At 45.9% G+C, this 27,589-nt stretch overlaps 1 protein-coding gene across 1 annotated transcript in view; it reads right to left on the minus strand.

Moving 5' to 3' along the window:
* Positions 1 to 1,999: 1,999 nt before the first annotated feature.
* LOC142302558 (tetratricopeptide repeat protein 24-like) overlaps positions 2,000 to 27,589 on the minus strand; it is a 144,824-nt gene continuing 119,234 nt past the window's right edge. The window contains exons 6-8 of the mRNA XM_075343664.1: positions 5,651 to 5,715; positions 5,439 to 5,560; positions 2,000 to 2,040 (exon numbers count right to left, since the gene is read on the minus strand). Coding sequence (XP_075199779.1) covers positions 2,000 to 2,040; positions 5,439 to 5,560; positions 5,651 to 5,715 — 228 coding nt within the window. The remainder of the gene's footprint in view (positions 2,041 to 5,438; positions 5,561 to 5,650; positions 5,716 to 27,589) is intronic.

The raw sequence follows: 27,589 nt of genomic DNA on the forward strand, positions 1-27,589 counted from the left end.
CGCTTACTACATATTGAGATTGGATCTTTAAGATGGGAATAACCCTTATAATCTTGGTTGCTCTTAGTACACAAAATTTTACACAAAATTCTAAGTGTGGGCAATACTGCTGACTTGTATAGAGGCAAACTATGTTCTTGTCATAAGTTGATATGACTATTTTAAAGTCTTCATTATTTTATTTTCCATAGCAGCAGCGGCCTGTCACTGGTTATTAAACTTGACTTTTCTGTCCACTCATACACCCAAGTCTTTTTCAGTGACATTTTTACTTAGTATTTTATCATTTAGAAAATAATGGCACCATATGTTTACTCATTACAAATGCATGACCTTACATTTATCTATGTTAAACTTCTATAGCATTTTTCTTGCCCCAAGTCACTAACTTCCCAAAACCTTCTATAACAGAAAATAATCTTATTATTTACTTTGCTGAATGTAGGATCACATACAAGCATTGAAATTCTACTCTGTTTGCCCTCTACAAGGTCATTAATAAATTAAAAAGAAGAGGGCCTCATACTGACCCCTTTGGTACCCTATTGTTAAAAATAACCAGATCAGAATTAATTCCATTAATAATCCCCCTTTGTTTGCTGTAACTGAGCCAGTTGTTAACCATTTTACACATAGTCATCCCTAGTCCATTTTCTGTATCAACCTTTTAAGTGGCACTATATTGAATACATTCATAAACTCCAGATAGTGAACATCCATATCCTTTCCCTGGTCTAGTCTTGAACTTACCTTCTCATAGAAGCTAATCAGATTAACTTGACAAGACCGAAACCCATGTTTTTGCTAGGTTATGAGATTATTTTTTATTGTTAATACCTCAGTCTAGCATCATTGAGAAACCCTTAAATATTTTGACCAAATTTGAGGATAAACTTGCAGGATTATAGATTCCAGGCTTCCTTTATGACCCATTTTTGAACATTGGCATCACAATTTGCAATGCACCAGTCATCTAGAATTCTGGAATAGAACCTGTGATTATAAAATCATTGAAAGAGGTTGTCCACTACTTTAAACATTGATGACCAATTCTAAGATAGGTTACCAATGTCTGATTGGCCAGGGTCTGACACCTGACATGTTCACTGATCAGTTGTTCTTGGCACCGACTGCAGCATTTGGTGGTCAGAAATGCTCAGTTCTGGAGATTCTCTATCTTCTGATAGTGGTAACGGCTGGGTACGCACATCTTCATTTTTACCTTTCACAGTCTACCGATGGTATAAATAGTGAGTCTCTGTTCTTCTCTTGGGCATTGTGGAAAACATTCTTGAAAATATGGTGTAGACAGCTTTTCTCTAGAAATCTGTCCCTGAGGTCCCTTGATTTGACTCTGAAATAATGTTCCCTGGAGCAGTTTATTTTCATTCTTAAATTATGTTTTTTCTGGATACTTGTCTCGGGGGCATCAGATGGAAGCTATCCCATTTGAGACAGCTTAGAGTCTAAGTAGGGTTTTTATCATTGCTAGCGGAAAGGGTCCCTCTCTCATCCTTTGCCATCAAAATTTCCAAAAAAGTAATCGCGAATCATGTATTTCACTAGTAAATCTTAGACCCAGATCATTGACATTGATGCAACCCATGAAGCGGTTAAATTCCTCTATGGTTCCAGGCCACGGGATAAAGATGTCATCAATAAATCTTCACCAATATCATATAGAGCTACCATGGATTGTCCATCTCCAAATATTTCCTTCCCCCAGCACAGTGACAAATTGGCATACGACGGTACACAGGAACTTCACATCGCAGTGTCAGTCAGCTGGAGGAAGTGCTTGCTGTCCAATGAGAAGTAGTTGTAAGTCAGAATAAAAGAAAGACGTTTCAGGACAAAAGCATTGTGTTAGTTGTAGTACAGTGTTCTGTATTGCAGGAAATATCATACTGCCTCCATCCCCTTGTCATGTGAGATGCCACGGTACAGGGATTTTTCATCTACAGATGCTAAAAAGGTATTCCTATCCAGGGTGATACCCTCAGCTTTCATCAGTAAATTGGAAGTATTCCTGATAGAAGACTGGAATGTAAGGACAAAAGGGTTCATAATCTTATCCAAATAAATGCTAGTATTCTGGCTGATGGGTTTCACACAGGACACAATGGGGTTACTCTTCAATGGGTTAAGCCCTTTGTAACTCTTGAGTAAAGCATAGAAAGTAGGGATCATTGGATTGGTAGGCACCATGAAATCAAATTCATTTTTAGATATGTTTCATGTCAAGTGGCTCTGTGACGCCCCTGGACTATCAGGTCGTCACAGGGTACTGCATGCTCTTTTCGTTTAGTGCAGTATTTAAATCCCTTATGGTTCTGGGTCCCCATCTTACAGTGTTGCCTCCAACAGCAGATCAAATCCTAGGAACACCCTGCACCACACCCACCAGACACACTAGTTGGTGGCTTAAGCGGAATAGGGTCGCCCACCTAGGGGTCAGGAAGGGGAGGTCAGAAGTGAAGTAGAATTGTAAAGTGGAGGAGGTTAAGTGCGGCAGCTGTCGAGCTGAGAGGAGCTCAGAGGAGGCTGGGAGTAGTGGCTCCCAGGAGAAGCTGACTAGGTTGCAGATGGTGGTCTGGACCTAGAGGAGTCAGACCCCCGGTCGCAAGGGATTGAGGCTAGGTACCTGGACCTGTCAAGGAGGATGGTCAGCAGCCTGGTCCTATCACGGGTCCGGGATCGAAGGTACTGCGGGGTACACGAACCCTAGGTCGGGGAGAAGCTTCAGGCAACACGGCAATTAACCTGCAGAGAGTGGAGCCTTTATGGAGCGTTCCCACCAGCTGCAGAATTGGGGCACTAGCGCAATGAGGGGGATAGGGCCTTCCACATAAGCAGCCCACTGAAATCCCAAGTGTGAGCCCTGAGAGCAGGCTCCTAAACTTAGCCACAGTGGGGAGCAGGGCCCGGCAAGTTCCAGGCAACCGGGCCACTACAGTGCATCTAAACTTTGTGCCAGGAGGCAGGTCAAGGATCACCAGGCAGCACTGCAGGGGATTGAACCGGATGAGCTCCCCTTGAGAGGCAGCAGCACCTATAGACTTGGTTTACCTGGCTGTCAGTGTCTGCTTATTGGCTGAGTGAGTACATGAGTGATCTCCCTGTCACAGCACCCAGTATCATCTTCCAGAGCCCCGGGGCATACCCCTACCTGTGGAGGGTAACGACACCTTGCTGCCCCATTCCTTCACCCCGGGTACTCCCAACCACGGCAGCGGTGGTACTCCCAATTACCGCACACCACGGGTGGCATCACGAACTATCATCTCCCTGTAAATATCCCCTTTTACTTTAGAGTGTGGCCTCAAGCCCTCAGGTCCGGAGACCCTTGAGCCACGAACGGACATTGCCCACGGATCCGAGCAGTTCGATCCGCTGCTGGGGTGGCACAGCTCCACTAACAAATGAGTTAATACATCTGTGAAACAGTAGGGTCTCCATCCAAGATTGAATATGTGTCCTTGTTCTGCAAAATTACACAACACGTTTGTCTATACAATCTGTGATCTAAGATCTCCAGGTTGCCCCCTTTATTTGTAGGTTTTAAGATCATATCCTGAGGGTTTTTTTTTTTTTTTCGATAATTCACCCTTCAATGCAATTCCTGCCCCTGTGTCTCTCATGTACTTTTCTCATTTCTTCCTCACTACTTTAACAAAATTGTTCACACTGAATAAGTCACTAGATGACGGCATTTTCTGACATGATGAGGCCAAGGGCTCTATTGTGCTTCCCTTTTTCAACACATTGGTCAAGATTTGTACTCCCTTCAAGTCATCCATCTCAATCCCCCATTGTCTGCACTTGTCTTGGTCATTGTTTTTGAAAATAAATTACGCCATTTTAATTTTTTTCCAAAGAGATGGACATCCTTAACCCAATTAAAAGTGTTGAAGGGGGCAGTAAATGAGAGACCCTTCCGAATAGATACACTAAAATATCCTTGGTAAGTGATATGTCGCTCTCGCTGTCTCCCCTCTGCTGTTACTGCCGGGGCGCGGTGCAGTAAATACTCATGAGCATAATTAGCCGGCTTGGAAGCAGGAGACAGCAGAGGCCAGAGACAGCAACGCTATAGACAGGTGAGTATAAAAATAATTTTATTTCAAAGATACGTGTTTTCTCTGGTACGTGTCTCATAGATCACACCACTGTGCGGTCCGTGTGACATCAGTGATGCCAGAGAAAAATGGACTTGTTTGTGTGTGGAGCACACGGATACGCCACACTGAAATACAGTCAGTGAAAAATCACTGATGTGTGCGCAGACCCATTGATTTTAATGGGTCTGCGTATGTCCGTGATTTCTGTACGCATAAAAACAGCAACATACGTACCAGAATCACTGTGAAAGGGTCCTAATATAGTCATTGAGATTTAGTAAGCCATTTGATTAGAAGGCCGTGGCAAAAAATAAATAAATAAAAAGCTTTATGTTGACTTTTGTCCCTTTATGCATAGAAGAGACGCCCGAAGAGTATTCGTCTCTTGAGCAGTGCCTTAGGGAAGATGTCTAATGTTCCAACAAGATGATGGTAATGGGTTTAGGGAAATCTTTCACCGATTCAGAAATGAAAAACAAAGAGTAATAAGCCAGAGACTAATGTATTTTGACACAGGTTTTTGCAGCGTTTTACTGTACTAGGAAAGTGATCAAGATTTCTCAAATCTTAATGACATTATGCTTACTTTTTTTTTTTTGCAGGTTTGAAACCGTTTTATATCTGCTGCAGTCTTTTCAGTTTTACGCAGCATTTTTGTTGCTAAAGGCGGCGTTACATGCTACGATTTATCTGACGATATGTCGTCAGGGTCACGGATTCTGTGACGCACATCCGGCTTCGTTAATGACGTTGTTGCGTGTGACACCTACGTGCAACTCTGAACGATCGCAAATAGGTTGAAAATCGTTGATCGTTGACACATCGTTCACTTTCAAAATATTGTTCATCGTTTGGAATACAGCAGACATATTGGTACGTTTGACACCCTGCAAACAACAAACAACATCCACACGGCCACCTTGGTCAAACAATATATCGCTGAACGATTTTGCGTCGCTTGTGCGATCGTTACGTGTGACCGCTAATAAACGACCTATGAGCGATCTCGGCAAATCGTAACTACGATCTCGGCGTGTCACATCGCTAATGAGATCGTCAGATACATCGTAGTGTGTAAAGCGGCCTTTACACTCTAGTATTTGCAGCAAAACAATGTGATACAAATACTTAACGTGTGCACATATCCTTGCAGTGGTGCTTATGTTTTAGACTTGTCTTGGAGTAGCAAGTGTGCATCATAGGAAGCAGAATAAAGCCTTTTAATGTGACACCTAGTGGCTATCATCTGAGTGTGCACGATGCCAATCTAAATTCATCCTGCACTGTTCTAGCTGTGGATATCTGATTGTATCTCACATCCTCTAATCTGCACTGGATTCAAGTTGTAAAATAGAAAGTGAACTGAGACCACTGAAATGCTTAAGATCTTCTGACAGAATGAAACCTTTAAATCATAGTTGATCTTAGTACTGTGAGACCTAGAGACAAGAGACTTAAATCTTAAAGTTATTTTCAAGTCATCCAGTCTTTAAAATTTATTGTTTAATAGCCGTACTTCTGTAACTCACCAGGATTCATGATATTGAGAGGTGACTGATTTGCAGGCATCATTAACACAGTTGCTAGGAGATAGCTAAGACAAAAATAAGAAGTTCTTGTTTTATTGCTGGCAGCAGCATTAGCTACAATTCTTTATTCTTTTATTTTCTATTATGCTCTCTTGTCATTTATTCAATTCATATTTCTATTTTTCAATTAACTGCTAAGCTTTGTTGAAACACAGGGAGAAATTTATAATAGCAAATTAATTTCATTCATTTTCAGCTGCCCGCTGACGTAAACGTTTTCCCCTCGTGATGGGAATTCAGGCGTTCTAATTTTTACAATTGGAATGATCACTGGAAAAGGGTAAACATGATTAGATTTTTTGTCATGAAAAATCACTGTTATGCTGAGAAATATTCGCTTCACTGGTTCTAATTTTTTCACGTGATAATAAAGTAATGATATTAAGGGTTTCATTCTCTCACTTAGGAGTACTTTGCACACTTTGACATCGCAGCTGCGATGTCGGTGGGGTCAAATCGAAAGTGACACACATCCGACGTCGCTGTCGATATCGGAGTGTGGTAATCGTTTTTGATATGATTAACGAGTGCAAAAGCATCGAAATCGTATCATCGGTGTAGCATCGGTCATTTCCATAATTTCGGAAGGACTGATGTTACGATGTTGTTCCTCGTTCCTGCGGCAGCACACATCACTGTGTGTGAAGCCGCAGGAGCAAGGAACATCTCCTACCTGCGTCCTGCGGCTCACGCCGGCTATGCGGAAGGAAGGAGGTGGGCGGGATGTTTACATCCCGCTCATCTCCGGCCCTCCGCTTCTATTGGCCGCCAGCCGTGTGACGTCGCTGTAATGCCGCACAACCCGCCCCTTTAGTAAGGAGGCAGTTCGCCGGCCAGAGCAACGTCGCAGGGCAGTTAAGTCCGTGTGAAGCTGCCGTAGCGATAATGTTCGCTACGGCAGCTATAACATAATATCGGTTGTGCGACGGGGGCGGGGACTATCGCGCTCGGCATCGCAAGCATCGGCTTGCGATGTTGTAGTGTGCAAAGTACCCCTTAGATGTAGCAGGCTGAGATAATTAAATGTAGCAGAGCAGAGATGATTAGAGACACTACATCTGTCTCTGCTCTGCTACATCTCACCATCTCCCTCAGATATAGCTGGCTTGAGAAGATCAGATGTAACAGAACAGAGATGTTCAGATGTAGTAAAGCAGAGATGGTCAGCTGTAGCAGAGTAGAGATAGTCAGAGATGCTACATCTGTCTCTGCTCTGTTACATCTGACTATTAGAGAGTGTAGGTACTGTCCCAACTGGGTACACCTTGTCGCGGTGGGATGGCTTTATGCTTTTTTTTTTTTTTATCAAAAACAGTGTTTACTAAGTACCCTATGTTTATTTATGTGCACTATGCTTTTATTCAGTTACAGCAGGGTATACATCCATATTATTTTTGTCTTTGGTTTTTCTTTGTCCTATGGCCAGTGTAAACATGAGCTTACAAGCTGCAAGTATACCAACTCATACTCCGGCTCACTTGTTTGTTTTTATGACTGCCTCAGATATAGCAGAGCTGAGACGTCAGATGTCAAATGTAGCAGAGCAGAGACAGTCAGAGATGCTACATCTGTCTCTGCTCTGCTACATCTAATCGTCTCACTGAGATATAGCAGAGCTGAGACGGTCAGATGCAGTAAAGCAAAGATGGTTAGATGTAGAAAAGCAGAGAAGTTCAGAGACGCTACATCTAATGTTCTCTATTATAAAGTCACTGGCTGACATGTCAGCTGGTGGTTTATCTCCAGAAAAAAATTTACGAACAGTAGTCCAAAATCAGACATACCTTATCAACATTACCCCATCAATCATATGGCTGGCATCAGCATTTTCAGGCAACATTAGTGTAATGTGTGTGTGTGTGTGTGTGTGTTTGTGTGTGTGTCTGTGTGTGTGTGTGTGTGTGTGTGAGTGAAGGCTTTTAACCCCTTCACCCCCATGCGATTTTTTTTTTTTTCATTTTTTTTTTTTTTTTGCTTTCCTTGTTCTGAGAGCCATAACATTTTTATTTTTCAGTCAGCCTTGCCGCATGAGGGCTTATGTTTTGTGGGATGAGTTGTACTTTTAAACTAAGCCATATGTTTTACCATATAATGTACTGGAAAATGGCAAAAAAATTCCAAGTGCGGAAAAATTGCACAAAAGTGTGATTTCACAATTGTTTTTGGAGTATTTTATTCACAGTGTTCACTATATGGTAAAACTGATGTGCCCTTGTGATACCTCAGGTCTGTATGAGTTAGTAGACATGAAACATGTATACATTTACTTTTATTTAAGGGGTAGGGCTGAGCAGATCCAGACTGTAAAAGTCCGGATCCGCGTAGTTTCATTGACATCTAGGTGCCGGATCCGGGCCCGGGATTCCTGTTGCACGATCCGGATTCAGTAAATAAAGTAAAAATAAACAAAACAACAAATCAGCGTCAGTTTGTTATTTACCGACACTCGGTGTCATGGCGGCACACTGCTTCTGGGTCACGCATTCACTTCCTGTACTGTGCATGCAATCACACAGCTTTCAGTGTTTTCCCCGCCCACCGGCCGTCCTTTCATCTGTGATTGGTTACAGGCTGACGCCCCCCAGCCTGTGACAGTCTGTGCTGCAGTCATCGCTTATCATGGCTCAGGCTACACTCAGAGCAGGCAGTCTTCTCTATGGCTGCTCGCTCTGAGATGTAACAGAGCTGGATATGTCGTTGTGGGACCTTGTGTGGATTACACGGGACCTGGAGAGCTGTGTTGGGGGTTAATAAAGAGGTGAAGGAGGGCAAGTTTTGTGCTTTATTTCAAATAAAGGATTTTTCTCTGTGTCTGTGTTTATTTACATTCACTTACAGGTTGTGATGCAGGTATCTGATAGACGCCTGTGCCATAATAAACCTAGGTTTTAGTAGCAGCTGTGCGCCGCTATTAACCCCTGCTATTACTCCGATTGCCTCTGCACCAGGGAAGAGCCGGTAATGCACCGTGATTGTCACATCTAATAGATGTGGCAATACCGGGCGGCGTTATCATGGCTAGGGATGAAGATTGGTGGTGATATCCGAGGCAAAAAAACACGGCAAAATCCACAGGAAAAAAATGCATCAAAACACTGCGTTTTTTTGCCAGGAGGTGTACATTGGATGCAGAAATATGGTGTAAATATTTTAGCACCAAATTTGCATCCCTTGGCCCAAAAATGAAAAACATAAATAAATAAATTCTGCCAGCAGGTGGAAATTTGATACTGAACTCTGGTTCAGATGATTTCAGCACCAAATGTGCACCTCCTGGCAAAAAAACGCAGCAAAAATCATGAAAAAAAAACCTGCGGTAAAAAAACGCTGCAAAAACCGCAGCAAAACACCGCGTTCTTTTGCCAGGAGGTGTAGATTGGATGCAGGAATATGGTGTAAACATTTCAGCACAAAATCTGCATCTCTTGGGCAAAAAAACTGCAATTTTTCTGCTAGGAGATGCAGGTCTGTGAACTCAGTGACCTCCACCTGAGTTCAGGTTACCTGCGATCACAGGTGAAGGACCGTGGGAACCTCCAGCTGTGACCACAAATGACCTGAGTGACGTCACCACTCAATGCGCAGCTCATTCATTCTTTGGAGCTCAGAGAGCGGTCGTGCTCAATGGCCTCTCTCTGATATTCAAATGTAGCAGAGCTGAAGCGGCGTGGGACTTCCTGTGGATTACGTCGGACCCGGAGGGCTGTGTTGGGGGTTAATAAAGTGGTGAAGTAGGGGGCATTTATATTTTATTCCAAATAATATGTGTCTGTATTTTATTCCAAATAATATGTGTCTGTATTTTATTCCAAATAATAATGAGTGTCTGTGTTTATTTACATTCATTTACAGGTTAGTGTGATGCAGGTATCTCATAGACGCCTGTGCCCTCCCAAACCTAGGATTTAGGAGCAGCTGGCCGCTGCTATTAACTTCTCATTACCCTGATTGGCACTACACCAGGCCACCGAGAAGGGCTGGTATCGCACTGGGATTGTCACATAAAATAGATGCGGCAATACTGGGCGGCTGCGGGCTGAGAATACTAGCCCCTAGTCGGCATTATCTTAGGGGGAACCGCAAGTCGTTTTTTTTTTTAAAAAAAAAAAGCTGCATGCGGTTTCTCTTACATTGGAATCACACTTGCGAGGGACTCGCGCAAGTCTGCCATGGCATCATCCGGCAAAGCCTCGCACGTGTGACTGGATACACAGCACAGATACAGCCCGACAGCTGGGGCTGCAGCCGCGGTCTATATCTGTGCTGCCGATTTGTTTTATTTGTTTATTTTTTACCATGATACTGACCCACAGACACTTATACTGCTTTCCCTGCCCACCAGCCATCCTGGCTCCTGTGATTGGTTGCAGTTAGCTGACACGCTGCCACTCAGGGTGGGTTGCGTCTAGGTACAACCAATTAAACACGCCAGTGGGTGGGCAAAACAATAAATATTGAATTGTCGCCTCCGGAAGGGAAAAGCATAACCCGGAAGGAGTGTGCCGCCATGACAGCGCCTCAGTGAGTACACCACGTTCGTTCCTACCTCTCCACAAACGTTTTTAATCTTCGGATTCCGGTCGCCATTGACTAATATGGACACTGGATTACAGAGTGAATTGGACTCTTTTTAAAATCTGGCAGTGATCCGCCAGTCCCGGATTTTTTGACGTTTGATCAACTCTATTAAGGGGTTAAAAAAAATCAGAAGTTTGTTTTAAAGTGCGCCACTTTTTGCACCATTTTCAGTGACCCATAGTATTCTGATTTTTTGGTATATGGGGCTCAGTGATGGCTTATTTTTTGTGTCTCAAGCTCACGTTTTTAATGGTACCATCTTTGTACAGATACTCTGTTTTGATTGCCTGTCACCGATCAGATTAACTGATTTTATATTTTGATAGATCGAGCATTTCTGAACACGGCAATACCAAATACTGTATCTGTATATTTTTTTAACCCTTTACTTTTCAATGGGGCGAATGGGGGGTGATTTTAACTTTTAGGTCATTTAAGATTTTTAAAAACTTTTTACTTTACCTTTTTTTTTAAATTTTACTAGTCCCCCTAGGGAACTATAAGGATCAGCCGTCATTTCTCCTGATCAGTGCAGCATCACTCTGATCAGCAGAAAGACTGCATTCTTGTTACAGCTGCTGCTCTGCTGTAACAGGAACTACGTCATGATAGTGACAAGAGTCATCACATGACCTTGTGCTGCCATGGCAACCATTGGCTCTCCGTAATCCAATCACAGGGCCTCCGATGGCAGCGGTGAAAGACACTTTCCAAGCTGCGGCATTCACCGTGATTTAAGGGGTTAACAGGCGTGGGTGGATCGTGGATCCACAAGCGACTGCGAGGCACACATGTTTGCTGTTCAAACCAGCAGACATGTGCAAGGATCAACACCAGCTTACCCCCGCACTCAGTGGTGATCACCCCTTCATTATTTAGAATGTAGCATTACGTCCTAGGCAGTGAAAGGGTTAAAAATCATGAATCATGAACAAGTGCTAGATGTTAAGAATTTTTTTCTGTGTATCAAGGAAGTACTCCTTACTAGAGTTGAGCGATGTTCGATTTGAACCGTTTGCCAATTTCAAATTCGAGTGATTTTGGGCGGTGTTCCAGTCATTCGACGAACTCGAACGATTTGCTTCAAGTTCGGCAGTTCGAGTTACCATTCGATAACGGTTCGATTACCAAAAGCGTGGCTTTTCACAGTAAGGCTATGTGCACAGCTGCATATCTGCATGTGTTCTGCGTCCCCAGCACAATCCCTCTCTCTTTCCTACTCACCGATCACGAGCGCGGTGCTGCACGGCTGTCACAAAGCTCCGGCGGCTTTTCCTCTTTTGAAAATGGCTGCCGCTCGTTATTCAATCTGGTATTCCCTGCTTTCCCCGACCACCGGCGCCCATGATTGGTTGCAGTTAGACACGCCCCCACGATGAGTGACAGCTGTCTCACTGCAACCAATCACAGCTGCCGGCGGGTGGGTCTATATCGTGCAGTAAAATAAATAAATAAAAAAAAAACCTGCGGTCCCCCCAATTTTGATACCAGCCAGGATAAAGCCACACGGCTGAAGGCTGGTATTGTCAGGATGGGGAACGCCACGTTATGGGGAGCCCACCCCCCTAACAATATCACCCAGCAGCCGCCCGGAATTGCCATGGGACACACTTCTAAAATCGGAGCAGTTCACAGAATAAGGCTGCATTGCTCTCTCCTCTCTCTCTTCTCTCTCTCTCCTCTCTCTATTCTCTCTCTCTTTCTCTCTCCTCTCTCTCTCCCTCTCTCTCTCCCTCTCTCCCTCCCTCTCCCTCCCTCTCCCTCTCTCTCCCTCTCTTTCCCCCTCTCTCCGTCTCTCTCTCCCTCTCTCTACTCTCCCTCTCTCTCTACTCTCCCTCTCTCTTCTCTCTCTCTCTCTCTTTCCTCTCTCTTTTCTCTCTCTCTCAGACCTGGCGATGATCAGCTGATGCGGTCACCTGACAGGATCAGCTGACACTAAGTCGAGCAGTGAGGCCCGCTTTTTACCGCCCGGCCAGCTAAACTATCAGCTGCTGCTGTCGGACAGGAGTCTGCACAGAAGTGTGTAGTTTTGGTTTTTTTGGCACTGATGCATCAGCTGATTGTATAAAAGCCGTTTATACAATCAGCTGCTGTGTCATGTGATTCAGGCCCTTGAACCTGACACATCATCTGATCGCTTTCCCTTCCAGCAAACCGATCAGATAATATTGGATCCAGATTGGACGGTGCGGGACCCTTGACCCAGGATTACTGCGGAGGCGGGTTCTTTATTTCAATAAAAATGGAGTCACTAATTGTGTTGTGTTTTATTTGTAATAAAAATATTTTTCTGTGTGTTGTGTTTTTTTTTATCTGTACTAGAAATTCATGGTGGCCATGTCTAATATTAGCGTGACACCATGAATTTCGGGCTTCGGGTCAGTTGATAATATGCAGCTAGCTCAAACCCCATTATTACCCAGTGAGTCACCCGTCACCACGGCAGCTGGAAGAGTTGGATACAGCACCAGAAGATGGCGCTTCTATGAAAGCGCCATTTTCTGGGGTGGCTGCAAACTGCAATTCGCAGCAGGGGTTCCCAGAAAGCTTGGGCACCCTGAGCTGCGGATTCCAATCCCCAGCTGCCTAGTTGTACCTGGCTCTACACAAAAATTGGGCGAAGCCCACATCTTTTTTTTAATTTTTTTTTAATTATTTCATGAAATTCATGAAATAATTAAAAAAAAAAAAGGGCTTCCCTATATTTTTGGTTCCCAGACGGGTACAAATAGGCAGCTGGGGATTGGGGGCAGCCCGTAGCTGCCTGCTGTACCTGGCTAGCATAGAAAAACATGGCAAAGCCCCAGTAATTTTTTGGGGGGTCAAAAAAATTCTGCATACAGTCCTGGATGGAAAGGGAGGGAGCCAGCACTGCTTGTGAATGGCTTGCAACAATGAAGAAATAAAAAGTGTAATATTCACAAATTCGTTCATACTGTAAAAATTCAATGAGATTTTTTGCAAATGATTGATCAATGATTTGAGCCCCCCTGCCCCGTCACGGCAAATCGACCGCCACCATGCCGTGCACGCCCAGTGTGGTTTGCAAATTCCTTCTGTAGCCATCAAAATTCAGTTTGGTGCTTGTTCACACACAGCCACCGCCTCCTGCTCCAAGGCATCATTATTTAAACACCACCTGCCTGAACCTTGTTCCGCCTCATCCATGTTTGCTGGTCTGGCACTGTGAGGGCCAGTCCTGACATTGTGCTGGTGTGTGTGGTTCTGCCACACACACTGGCACCTGGGCTGCCTTTATTCGTGGTTGTCAGTCCTAGTAGCATGGGAGCGGTTCAGACATGTCTCAGGTAAGTGGTGTCTTCATATGGTCCTGCTCATTATATGAGACCTTATGGTACATAATAATTTATAATATAGCGTTAGGGACCCCCCTATAGAGATTTGCCGTGACGTGGCAGGGGGGCTCAAATCATTGATCAATCATTTGCAAAAAATCTCATTGAATTTTTACAGTAGGAACGAATTTGTGAATATTACACTTTTTATTTCTTCATTGTTGCAAGCCATTCACAAGCAGTGCTGGCTCCCCTCCTTTTTAGTCCTGGATGGAGTATGCTGAGCCTTGTAGTTCTGCAGCTGATGTCTGCTGTCTGTCTGTATGGAGGAGAGCAGACAGCAGCTACAGAACTACAAGGCTCAGCATCCTCTATCCAGGACTGCATGCTGGAGGGAGAGGCAGGGGGAGCAGAACTACAAGGCTCAGCATGCTCCATTCACTTGTGTATGCAGGAGAGCAGACAGCAGCTGCAGAACTACAAGGCTCAGCATACTCCATCCAGGACTGTATGCAGGAGTTTTTTGCCCACCAAAAAAATGACGTGGGCTTCGCCATATTTTTGTATGCTAGCCAGGTACAACAGGCAGGTATGGCTGCCCCCAATCCCCAGAGCTGCCTATTTGTACCCGGCTGGCAACTAAAAATATAGGGAAGCCCTTTTTTTAATTATTTCATGAATTTCATGAAGTAATTAAAAAAAAAAATGGCATGGGCTTCGCCCCATTTTTGTGTCCAGCCAGGTACAACTAGGCAGCTGGGGATTGGATTCCGCAGCACAGGTTGGCCAGAGCTTTCTGGGCCCCTCTGCTGTGAATTGCAGTCCGCAGCCGCCCCAGTCAGGCAAGTTTGACCCGGCCATTAAGAATCTCCAATAAAGGGTTAATAGAAAATACACCCCACAGAGAAAAATACTTTAATAGAATAAATACACAGACACACTTAGAGACTCCATGTTTATTACTCCCTCTCACCCCTCCAAGATCCTGGTCTTCTGTCTTCTTTCTCCTTCAACCCATGCAGCTCTGCTACATCAGACAGCACTGCATGGGAGGAAGACGCTGCTGCTCCTGTGCAGTCTAATCACTCAGTGAGTGAGCAGAGGCTGCGGGTTGTAAGCGATGACGTCACCGCCGCTACCGTTGAAATAGTAATTTGACAGGTGGGTTACTATAGCAACGGTGATCTCCGTTATTCACCGGTTGTGGCATCCAGTCCTTGCATGTGGGCTGACTCTGTAAAGAGCGTCCACATGCAGGAACGAGGAGCCAAGCATGTGCCCAAGCATCTCGCTGGTACATGGAGATGCTCAAACGAGCACCACGTACCGGAGAGATGCACTGACAGGACCTAGCATGACGTCTAGCCATGTGACCAGTCTGTAGCCAATGAAATAATACACACGTGACTGGTCACATGCTATGACGACGTTACGAAAGGTCCTATCATCAGTGCTGGTTACCGGGAGGGTGCATCAATGATCGGAAGGAAAAGCAGTGGGAGACAGAGTGCAGGACGCGTCGTGGGGTCCTGTAAGTGTAATGCCAATGTTTATTAACTGTATGTGTACATGTATAATGTGTTTGTATGTGTTTGTTTTTGCCTGCCATTGTTTTCAATGGGGTTCAAAGGTGTTCGAAGCCGCCTTTCGACGAACCAAACCGAACTCGAACACTAGGGGGGTGGCTCAACACTACTCCTTACTACCTTTCTCAAAGAGGCTCTTCAGTTCATTGTTTTCTCTGTTCATTTGTTTGCATGTAATTCAATGTGAGTTAATGATGTAAAATGAACTAATGCTTTTAAATGTATCTTTATTAGCAGAAACCAGGATTTATATAAAGAACAGCTCCCAGGAAGTGAGTCAATGAACGCTTTAGACTATAAGGCCACTTGCGACTGAGAAAATAACTAGACAGAAGATTTTGAACATTTCACCTAAAAATTTCGCCATAGAAACAGGGAGCCTGCAGCTGTGGGGGGACATGCCAATGGGGTTGCAACAGACTCAAGCCCTGTGATACACATGTAGAAGGTGGGCAACGCCATGTACCATGTTCTATAGACAGTTGAATACTATAAGATGTATGTGTATGTATTTACGGCCTCCATTTCGTTGCAAGTCAACTTTAGATTAGATGCTAGATGAGATAAGGCTAAGGTAGTGGAAAAGAGGAGTGATAGATGGTGGGAAAGAGAACACGAGGGAAGGCTTGAGAGGAAATCAATGAAGAATAGGGTTCGAGTGTGAGAAGACGTGGTCTCAGTGCTAGGGATAGTCAGGGAACTCTGAGGTAACCTCGAGAGGTTCTATTCAGTTCAAGTTTGCCAACTTCCCCTGTGTTCGCCGAAAGGCTCAACAAACATATCTGAACCTCATTGAGTTCAATTGGAGGCAAAAGCAAAGGCATAGCGACAACACCTTTATTGGGGCCCAAAAGCTGCCAAAACAGCTCAAGCCATTTTACAGTGGAGCCACACTGTTGTGGTACAACCATTAGCGTCTCAGTCAATTAACATAAGAAATATTAAGGTGGATGAATGACAGGTATAGCTCTAGTGGGCTAAGAGCCCAATACCTCATGCAACAGCTGCTTTTCTGCTCAGCCACACTCAGGGGGCTGAATATTAGCTTCCTAGACTGTTATTGCTGGACATATTTAAGGATAGTAATGGAGGTAGGTGAATGAAAGGTAGCTGCATTCATATCAGTCTGGGAGCCCTACTGCTACAGGCAACACAGGACAAGGACATCTAACTAGGAGTTCCCATCCCCATTTCCCCAAATTAGGGGCAGACAGCAGACACCAGGACAGTTTCATCAATTGCCCCAGAATACCCATAGTGTTTTTGCACAGCAGTGAGCTTAGGCCAGACCATGGGCCTCAGAGGTGGATGAGGGACAGCAGTACACCTGTTCCTCTGAGACCCCTACCTCCACAGACAAGACACATCTTGGAGACCCAACTTGGAGTCTCAGTCTCCACATTTCTAAAAATTACAGGCAGACACCAGGACAGTGGCTTCAATTGCCCCAGAGTACCCATAGTGTATTTGCACAGCAGTGAGGCATTGGCTATGCACCAGGTAGGGCTAGCCGAGACTCAGAAGGAAGCAAAAGGACAAGGAATAGTAGGAATATTAGGTGCTTCATACATATAAAAAACCGAAATTGTAAACGTAACAGCAATGGACACACCGTTTGATTGTTGCGCAACCAATGCACTTGTTAGTAACTTCATCAGCAGTAGCAGCCACAGAAGCCACAAGAAAGGTATCACAGAGTACAATAATGTGATATCAACCCAGCAAACGTAAAACTACACCATCGCTTAGTCTTCACAGTCTGAGACTGAAATGGAAAAGTCATTGGAGATCCATGACTTGTTCATCTTGATGAAAGTTAGGTGGTCTACACTTTCAAGGGATATCTGGATGCGCTTATCCGTCAACAGACCACCAGCACAGCGGAGGGGCGGAGATGAGCGGCCGGAATATCCCGCCCACCTCCTTCCTTCCTCATTGCCGGCGGCCGCAGGTACGATGTTGTTCCTCGTTCCTGCGGTGTCACACATAGCGATGTGTGCTGCCGCAGGAACGACGAACAACCTGCGTCCTGCAACAGCAACGATGTTTGAGATTAGAACGATGTGTCAACGATCTGGTGAGTATTTTTGGTCGTTCGTACGTTTCACGACGTCGTTAACGAGTAGAGATGAGCGAACTGGTCCCGGTTCGGCTCGAGGTCGGTTCGCCGAACGGAGGTCCCGTTCGAGTTCGGCTCGTCGAACGTTCGACGAACCGAACTCGAACTGCATAGGAAACAATGGCAGGCAATCACAAACACAGAAAAACACCTAGAAAACACCCTCAAAGGTGTCCAAAAGGTGACAAACAACTCACAACACAACAGAAACACATGGGAAAGTGACAAGGACATATACTCATGCGAAAACAAAACAGCTGGACAAGGAAAAAGAGGAGGACACACATATATAGGCATGGCACGCCCTTCTAAAATCATGTAAAACACCGCAAGGTGACTCCAAGCGTAGTCTCCCTTTTTTTCCAAAAATTGGGCCCCACACACACCCACCCATTCAGTGGCAGCACTTGTGCCCTAGTTGTACACTTCACAGCTAGATTTGCATCAAGCACATTCCAAAATACGCCATTCTTATCCATCCCCAGGATGACACCGGGGTAGGTAGCAAAGTCTTTCCTGATCCCAGCTCTGTTCATCTTGGCTACTTTTAAAAACACATCAAGCAAGGGTTACTCCAAGCGGAGCCTCCCTTTTTTCCAAAAATTGTGCCCCACACACACCCACCCATTCAGTGGCAGCACTTGTGCCCTAGTTGTACACTTCACAGCTAGATTTGCATCAAGCACATTCCAAAATACGCCATTCTTATCCGTCCCCAGGATGACACCGGAGTAGGTAGAAAAGTCTTTCCTGATCCCAGCTCTGTTCATCTTGGATCATTTTTAAAAAACACAGCAAGCAAGGGTTACTCCAAGCGGAGTCTCCCTTTTTTCAAAAAATTGGGCCACACAGACACCCCATCAGTGGCAGCACTTGTGCCCTAGTTGCAAACAGGATGTTTTGATTTGCATCAAGCACATTCAAAAATACGCCATAATTAACCGTCCCCAGCATGACACCGGGGTAGGTAGATAAAGTCTTTGCTGAACCATGACTTGTTCATCTTGGCTCCTTTTAAAAACAATGTAAGCAAGGGTTACTCCAAGCGGAGTCTCCCTTTTTTCCAAAAATTGTGCCCCACACACACCCACCCATTCAGTGGCAGCACTTGTGCCCTAGTTGTACACTTCACAGCTAGATTTGCATCAAGCACATTCCAAATCCACAAGCATTTACTCTCCCCCGGATGACACAGGGGTTGTAAATTCCTTCTGGATCCATGACTTGTTCATTTTGATGAACGTCAGTCTGTCCACATTGTCACTGGACAGACGCGTGCGCTTATCTGTCAGCACACACCCAGCAGCACTGAAGACACGTTCAGAGACAACGCTGGCAGCTGGACATGACAAAATCTCCAAGGCGTAACTGGATAGCTCTGGCCATTTTTCTAGATTTGAAGCCCAAAATGAGCAAGGCTCCATTTGCAAAGTCATGGCATCGATGTTCATTTGTAGATACTCCTGTATCATCCTCTCCAGCCGTTGACTATGTGTCAGACTTCTTGTCTCTGGTGGCCTTGCAAAGGAGGGTCTAAAAAAATTATGAAAAGATTCCATAAAATTGCTGTTACCAGCACCAGATACGGTCCTACTGGTACGTGTAGACTGTTGAAGATGACGAGACCGTCCCATGTTTGTCAAGTTACAACTGGGAGATTCACTCCCTGCACCTGCACGGTTGTTTGGTGGAAAAGCGGATCTAAGATCGAGTAACAGCTTCTGCTGATACTCCTGCATACGTGCGTCCCTTTCTATGGCTGGAATTATGTCACAAAATTTGGACTTGTACCGGGGATCTAATAGTGTGGCAAGCCAGTAGTCATCATCACTTCTAATTTTGACAATACGAGGGTCATGTTGGAGGTAGTGCAACAAGAAGGCACTCATGTGTCTTGCGCAGCCATGCGGACCAAGTCCACGCTGTGTTTGTGGCATAGAGGTGCTAACCGTTCTTTCTTCCTCTGACATCTCCCCCCAACCTCTTTCAACTGAAATTTGACCAAGGTCTCCCTCATCTGCTGAGTCTTCCATGTCCATGGACAGTTCGTCCTCCATTTCTTCATGTCCTCCTGCACCTTCCTCAACATCTCGCCTGCTACCATGCGCCCTTGTTGATCCCTGTCCCCCATGGTCCCATGCCTGGCGCCTTGGTGATGATGAACGTCTGGACCTTGGTGATGTTGTTGTGTCTTGCGCATATGAATCCTCCTGTAGTTCATCCCCTTCCTGTTGTCCCACCCCCTGACTCCGAATAGTTTTTAGCGTGTGCTCCAGCATGTAAATGACTGGAATCGTCATGCTGATAATGGCATTGTCAGCGCTAAACATATTCGTCGCCATGTCGAAACTGTGCAGAAGGGTGCATAGGTCCTTGATCTGAGACCACTCCATCAGGGTGATCTGCCCCACCTCTGCATCTCGTTGGCCCAGGCTATACGTCATGACGTATTGCACCAGGGCACGGCGGTGCTGCCACAGTCGCTGTAACATGTGGAGAGTTGAATTCCAGCGTGTCGCCACATCGCATTTCAGGCGATGAACCGGCAGGCCGAAAGACTTCTGGAGCGATGCAAGTCGCTCAGCTGTGGCGCTTGAACGGCAGAAGTGAGTAGACAGTTTTCGTGCCCTGTTCAGAAGGCCATCTAGGCCGGGATAGTGTGTTAAAAATTGCTGCACGACAAGGTTCAACACGTGAGCCATACAAGGTACGTGTGTCACCTTGCCCAGGCGAAGGGCCGCACCCAGGTTTGCAGCATTGTCGCACACGGCCTTACCAGGCTGCAGGTTGAGTGGAGACAACCATTTATTAAACTCGGACCGCAGAGCTGACCACAACTCCTCAGCTGTGTGACTCTTATTCCCAAGACATGTCAAGCTAAAGACCGCCTGATGCCGTTGCGCTCTGCTGCCAGCATAGTAATGAGGGGTGCGTGATTCCTTCTGCGCAGTGAGAACGCTGGTGGCCTGACCAGGCAGGCTTGGGGCGGAGGTGGAGGACCCAGATGAGGTGGAGGATGCAGAAGCAGTGGCGGAACTTGGACAGACAGAGGATTGACACACAAGTCGTGGGGACGGCAAGACTTGTGCAGCAGACCCTTCACCATCTATCACCATAGTTACCCAGTGCCCAGTGAGCGACATGTAACGTCCCTGTCCATGCTTACTGGTCCAAGTATCGGTGGTGAAATGCACCCGTTCACACACAGAGTTTCTCAAGGAAGCGGTGATGTTGTGTGCGACATGCTGGTGTAGCGCGGGCACACCTTTCTTAGAGAAGTAGTGGCGACTAGGCATCTGGTACTGGGGCACAGCGACAGACATAAGGTCTCTAAAATCCTGTGTGTCCACTAGGCGGAAAGGCAGCATTTCGGTAGCCAACAGCTTACAGGGGGATAGAGTCAACCTCTTAGCTTTGTCATGGGTCGCAGGAAGTGGCCTTTTATTTGACCACATCTGAGGGACAGAGATCTGGCTGCTGTGTGTAGACTGTGTTGAGTAGGGTGTCCCTGGAAAAATGCAGGTTTGTGAGGAAAGTGCAGGCGGAGACATGATGTTGCCTTCATCCAACGTTGGTGCTATCGATGTCTGAGAGAGCTGTACACACTCACTTGTTTCCCCTTCCAAACCAACTGACGACCTACCAAGCAAACTGCCTGTTGCGGTTACAGTGGTGGAAGTTGTGGGTGGAAAAACAGGTGTGACAGCTGTCCCCACAGTCCTAGAAGATGACGAGCGCGCGGATGCACTGGAAGGGGCAGGCGGTGGATGGTTCGCTCCGCTAGGCCGCATTGCAGCACGGTGAGCTTCCCACCGGGCCATATGATATTTATTCGTGTGACGATTCATGGAAGAAGTTGTCAAACTGCTGAGGTTTTGACCTCTACTAAGAGAACCATGACAAATTTTACAGATCACATAATTTGGGCGATCTTTTTCTATGTCAAAAAAGGACCAGGCTAGGCAAGGCTTAGAGGCCATGCGACCTGTTGATCCACCCCGAATAATGCTCAGAGGCAGAGTGGTGGCTGAGGATGCCGTTGTAGACGTGCTACCAGTACTCCGACTCTGTCCAGGAAGGCACCAGGTAACTTCGTCATCAGTTGCATCCTCCTCCACCACCTCTGTTGACCTCCTCGAGTGCCTGACTGTGGGTTGACAGTAGGTGGGATCTAGAACTTTATCATCAATTGTTGTGTTTGCACTCCCCTCCCCCTCAGACCGAGCCTCTTCTTGCCCTGACCAAATATTTAAGTTGTCATTAGTGATGAGCGAGTATGCTTGTTACTACTCGGTACTCGCACGAGTATCACTGTACTCGGGCTACTCGGCGGGTACCGAGTAATTTCGTGATACTCGTGCTTTACTCGTGGTCTTCATTTCTGCATGTTGGCGCTCTTTTGAGAGCCAGCCCTCATGCAGGGATTGGCTGGCAGACCACTGCAATGCCACAGCCCTGTTAGTTGTGGAATTGCAGTGATTGGCCGGCCTGCACAGCGTGACCGAGCCTTTATACCGGCCGGCGCGCTGTGCTCTGTACACAGCCATCTCATATTCCCTGCTTTCCACGCCCACAGGCGCCTATGATTGGTTGCAGTGAGACACGCCCCCACGCTGAGTGACAGGTGTCACACTGCACCCAATCACAGCAGCCGGTGGGCGTGTCTATACTGTGCAGTAAAATAAATAAATAAATAATTAAAAAAACCGGCGTGCGGTCCCCCCAATTTTAATACCAGCCAGATAAAGCCATACGGCTGAAGGCTGGTATTCTCAGGATGGGGAGCTCCACGTTATGGGGAGCCCCCCACCCTAACAATAACAGTCAGCAGCCGCCCAGAATTGCCGCATACATTATATGCGACAGTTCTGGGACTGTACCCGGCTCTTCCCGATTTACCCTGGTGCGTTGGCAAATCGGGGTAATAAGGAGTTATTGGCAGCCCATAGCTGCCAATAAGTCCTAGATTAATCATGTCAGGCGTCTATGAGACACCCTCCATGATTAATCTGTAAATTACAGTAAATAAACACACACACCCGAAAAATCCTTTATTAGAAATAAAAAACAATAACAAAGTCCCTCATCACCAATTTATTAACCCCGACAAACCCTCCATGTCCGGTGTAATCCACGGTCCTCCAGCGTCGCGTCCAGCTCTGCTGCATGCAGGTGACAGGAGCTGCAGAATACACCGCCGCTCCGGTCACCTCCACGCAGCTAATGAGGTGAGTATAGCGATCAGCTGAGCTGTCACTGAGGTTACCTGGATCCAGCGGTGGATCCAGCGGTGGCCGCGGGTAACCTCAGTGACAGCAGCTGATCGCGCTACTTACCGCCGCTCCGGTCAGCTTCACACAGCAACTGAGGTGAGAAGCGCGATCAGCTGCTGTCAGTCAGGTAACTCGCGGCCACCGCTGGATCCAGCGGTGGCCGCGATTAACCTCAGTGACAGCTCAGCTGATCGCTATACTCTCCTCAGTTGGTGCATGGAGCTGACCGGAGCGGCGGTGAGTAGCGCGATCAGCTGCTGTCACTGAGGTTACCCGCGGCCACCGCTGGATCCAGGTAACCTCAGTGACAGCAGCTGATCGCTATACTCACCTCATTAGCTGCGTGGAGGTGACCGGAGCGGCGGTGTATTCTGCAGCTCCTGTCACCTGCATGCAGCAGAGCTGGACGCGACGCTGGAGGACCGTGGATTACACCGGACATGGAGGGTTTGTCGGGGTTAATAAATTGGTAATGAGGGACTTTGTTATTGTTTTTTATTTCTAATAAAGGATTTTTCGTGTGTGTGTGTTTTTTAACTGTAATTTACAGATTAATCATGGAGGGTGTCTCATAGACGCCTGACATGATTAATCTAGGACTTATTGGCAGCTATGGGCTGCCAATAACTCCTTATTACCCCGATTTGCCAACGCACCAGGGTAAATCGGGAAGAGCCGGGTACAGCCCCAGAACTGTCGCATATAATGTATGCGGCAATTCTGGGCGGCTGCTGACTGATATTGTTAGGGTGGGGGGCTCCCCATAACGTGGCGCTCCCCATCCTGAGAATACCAGCCTTCAGCCGTATGGCTTTATCTGGCTGGTATTAAAATTGGGGGGGACCGCACGCCGTTTTTTTTAATTATTTAATTATTTATTTCACTGCACAGTATACACACACACCGGCTGCTGTGATTGGGTGCAGTGTGACACCTGTCACTCAGAGTGGGGGCGTGTCTCACTGCAACCAATCATAGGCGCCGAAAAGCAGGAAAGCAGAGAATACGAGATTGATTAATGACCGGCCGGCTTTTTCAAAAGAAGAAAAGCCGCAGGAGCAGTGTGAATGCCGTGCAGTGCCGCAGCAGTGATCGGCGAACGGTGAGTAAGAGAGAGGGGGGAGAATGACCGACAGACTGTGAGAGGGGGACAGACAAGACAGAGAGAGACCGACAGAGCGAGACCGACCGACGGGAGATAGAATGAAAAAAAAAATGACCGACATCGCTAGTAAAAAGCACAAAACGTGCGTTTTGGACATCGGAGTGCCACACAATGTTTATGTAAAATCTTTCATGTATTAATCTCAAAAAGTAACATACACCAGCTCTATCTCACTATTGGGTATGTGCCCTTAACATTTCCGCCATGAAAATTCATTTTGGGGTCATTTTGCAAGGTTTTCTGGTGAGTCCGTAAAAATGGCGTAAAACTCGGACAAAATTGTTCACAGCTGTGACTTTTGAGTGATAAATGCTTCAAGGGGTCTTCCCCATGCTGATGCCATGTCATTTGAGCACTCTTCTGAGACTTTTGTGACAGTTTTAGGGTTTCTCCATGCTGCCGGGGGGTCATTTCACAAAAATACTCGGGTCTCCCATAGGATAACATTGGGCTCGTTGCTCGGGCCGAGTACACGAGTATCTTGGGAGGCTCGGCCCGAGCCTCGAGCACCCGAGCTTTTTAGTACTCGCTCATCACTAGTTGTCATCCCAATCGGGTATCTGCGTCTCATCTTCATCAGTATGTTCCTCATTGTCTATAACCACAGGTGTTACAGTTTGTGACAAAGGGTCAACATTATGCTCAGAAACTTGTTCCTCACGGCCTGAATCAGAGTCACAAAGGTTCTGGGCATCACTGCAGACCATTTCCTGTTCTGTACTCACTGTAGCTTGGGAGCAGACCTCTGATTCCCAGGCTATAGTGTGACTGAACAGCTCTGCAGACTCAGCCATCTCAGTTCCACCATACTGTGCAGGGCTGATGGAGACTTCAGAGCTGGGAGAAAGCAAGTTTGATTGGGATGACAACTCAGAGGACTGCTGTTTTTTGGATGCGGTACTTGAAGTGGCTGAGAGGGCACTTGTTGGACCACTTGAGATCCATTCAAGCATTTTCCTTTTTTGGCCATCATCTACCTTTGTTCCTGTTGTTCGTGTCCGTAAAAAAGGGAGCACATCGGATTGTCCACGGTAAGTAGTAGACATCTTACTTTTGCTGGTAGATGCTCTATCTTCAGCAGATGATAATGGAGCTTTGCCACCTTCCCCACGGACAAAACCTTTTTTGCCTTTTCCACCACGCCTCTTCCCCTTTCCACCAGCATCTGTCATTTTGCCACTCATGTTGATTGCGACAAGATTGTGCACTGAAAATGTGGTAGTAAAAATTGAGAGGTGGTGTAGATTGCAGTGGTGGTCTAGCTTTATTAACAGCAGAATAATAAAGAATAAATATCCCTGACAATGCAACTACGGCCCTTAAACTGGCAGCAAAAATTGCTAGTATAATGGCTTAGTTATAATGAGTTGGAGTGTGCAATGCAGGTAGAGGTGCTGCAAATGTCTTTGCACTAGTGGGACTATAGCAAAGTCCAATAGCCACGTTTAGGATACCACTAGGCACACTGAGTGTTTGCTAGTATAATGGCTTAGTTATAATGAGTTGGAGTGTGCAATGCAGGCAGAGGTGCTGCAAATGTCTTTGCACTAGTGTGACTAGACAAATGTCCAATAGCCACGTTTAGGATGCCACTAGGTACACTGAGTGTTTGCTAGTATAATGGCTTAGTTATAATGAGTTGGAGTGTGCAATGCAGGCAGAGGTGCTGCAAATGTCTTTGCACTAGTGTGACTAGACAAATGTCCAATAGCCACGTTTAGGATGCCACTAGGTACACTGAGTGTTTGCTAGTATAATGGCTTAGTTATAATGAGTTGGAGTGTGCAATGCAGGCAGAGGTGCTGCAAATGTCTTTGCACTAGTGGGACTAGACAAATGTCCAATAGCCACGTTTAGGTTGCCACTAAGTACACTGAGTGTTTGCTAGTATAATGGCTTAGTTATAATGAGTTGGAGTGTGCAATGCAGGCAGAGGTGCTGCAAATGTCTTTGCACTAGTGGGACTATAGCAAAGTCCAATAGCCACGTTTAGGATGCCACTAGGTACACTGAGTGTTTGCTAGTATAATGGCTTAGTTATAATGAGTTGGAGTGTGCAATGCAGGCAGAGGTGCTGCAAATGTCTTTGCACTAGTGGGACTATAGCAAAGTCCAATAGCCACGTTTAGGATGCCACTAGGTACACTGAGTGTTTGCTAGTATAATGGCTTAGTTATAATGAGTTGGAGTGTGCAGAGGACAGGAGGGTACAGTGCCAGGATTGTGGGGCTCTGGGTAGAGGAAAGGAAGCCTGCCTTTCTATTCCCTCCTAATAGGGAAATGCAGGGAGGAAATCCCTGACCTTGGCTACACAGACGCTGTCTCTGTTTTCAGGACCTGTCACCTATGGCTCTGACCCTGCCGGTTTGAGCCCTTAAAAGGACTGATAGAAAGTGCTCTCCCTAAGCTGTTCAGCGCTGTGTATGGAGCGCATACAGCTGTATCAGCGATAGGACTCAGGACGGAGCTGCGACAGTGATGTCTGACACCAAAGACGCAGAAGAGATAATGGCGTCCTGGAGGAAAATGTCCGGTTTTATAATGCAGGGACATGTGACATGGACATCCTATCACACATGCCGTTGCTTCTCTGGCTAAAAGTCAACTTAGCTGTGTGTGTGTCTGGGATTGGCTGACATGCTGGCCCGCCCCACAAGACGCGCGCGCTTAGGGAAGGAAGACAAGGAAAAAAAAAAAAAAATGGCGATCGCCATTATAGAAACAGCAGTGATCTGAAGGCGCTGTTCCCGCACACTATACACTGAAATGTCATAATAGTGTGATTCACAGAGTGACTTACACTATTACAGCGGAAACCAAGCTAGGAATTAGCTGTTTTTTTTGCTGCTAGAACCGTTCTCGAACGTTTGTAGAACTATCGAGCTTTTGCAAAAAGCTCGAGTTCTAGTTCGATCTAGAACAGGCCCCAAAATCACTCGAGCCTAGAACTGGAGAACCTCGAACCGCGAACCGCGCTCAACTCTATTAACGAGGCCGGATGTGCGTCACGAATTCTGTAACCCCAGCGACATCTCGTTAGCGATGTCGTTGCATGTAAAGTGGCCTTGAGGCTTATTATATTCAGTGATGTCTGGAAGTAAAATATCCCTCCCCTTGAATCTGGGGGATTACTGTTTGCAGGTTATCCAGTTTATCTGTGCTAAGGCAGTGGGAACATAAGACTGTGGTTGCTGTAAAGCTAACATTAACCAGTATGAAGATAAAGTTGGTATGTTTCACAAATTGTTAAAAATGTGTTCAATTAATTATGTTTAATTGTTCCATACCACCAAGTGTGATCAGAAACCAACAGGTATAGCTATGCCACCTGGAGTGCAATGCAACCACCAATTTTTTAGTACCATTTAATGTGAACTGTAATCGTCAGGCATATTGTGACTCATCAGAGTTAATTGTCTCCAACTATAATGTACTTAATGTGTTTTGTAAAGCTGTATATTAAAGAGGTGAAGTCATGGGGTCAATCATTACAGGCTGTGATCATTTATTTAAGAGGGAACTGTACACCAGCTTTTACAAGTGGAATTTATTCCTTATCATAAGTAATAATACCTGCTACTAAGTGTAGAAACAAACAACCAGAGTGGTTCTGCACTACAATCCTGAGCTGACCGGTGTCCCTTTTTTAATGGATTAAAATAAAGTGTATGTCTTTAATACATGGTGAGTGTAACTCTTATTCTTCTTTTTCATATATGTGTTCATGGACTTTTACATATTTTTGAGTGTGCACCACCTGTTATGAACATGAAGTAACTACCTGTGCCTTCTTGCTAATTGCCAGAGGGGAGCTTAGCATTGTAGTGCAGAACCACTCTGGTTGTTTGTCCCTTTTTAATGG

Source organism: Anomaloglossus baeobatrachus, chromosome 4, assembly GCF_048569485.1.
Source record: "Anomaloglossus baeobatrachus isolate aAnoBae1 chromosome 4, aAnoBae1.hap1, whole genome shotgun sequence".
Taxonomy (NCBI): Eukaryota; Metazoa; Chordata; class Amphibia; order Anura; family Aromobatidae; genus Anomaloglossus; species Anomaloglossus baeobatrachus.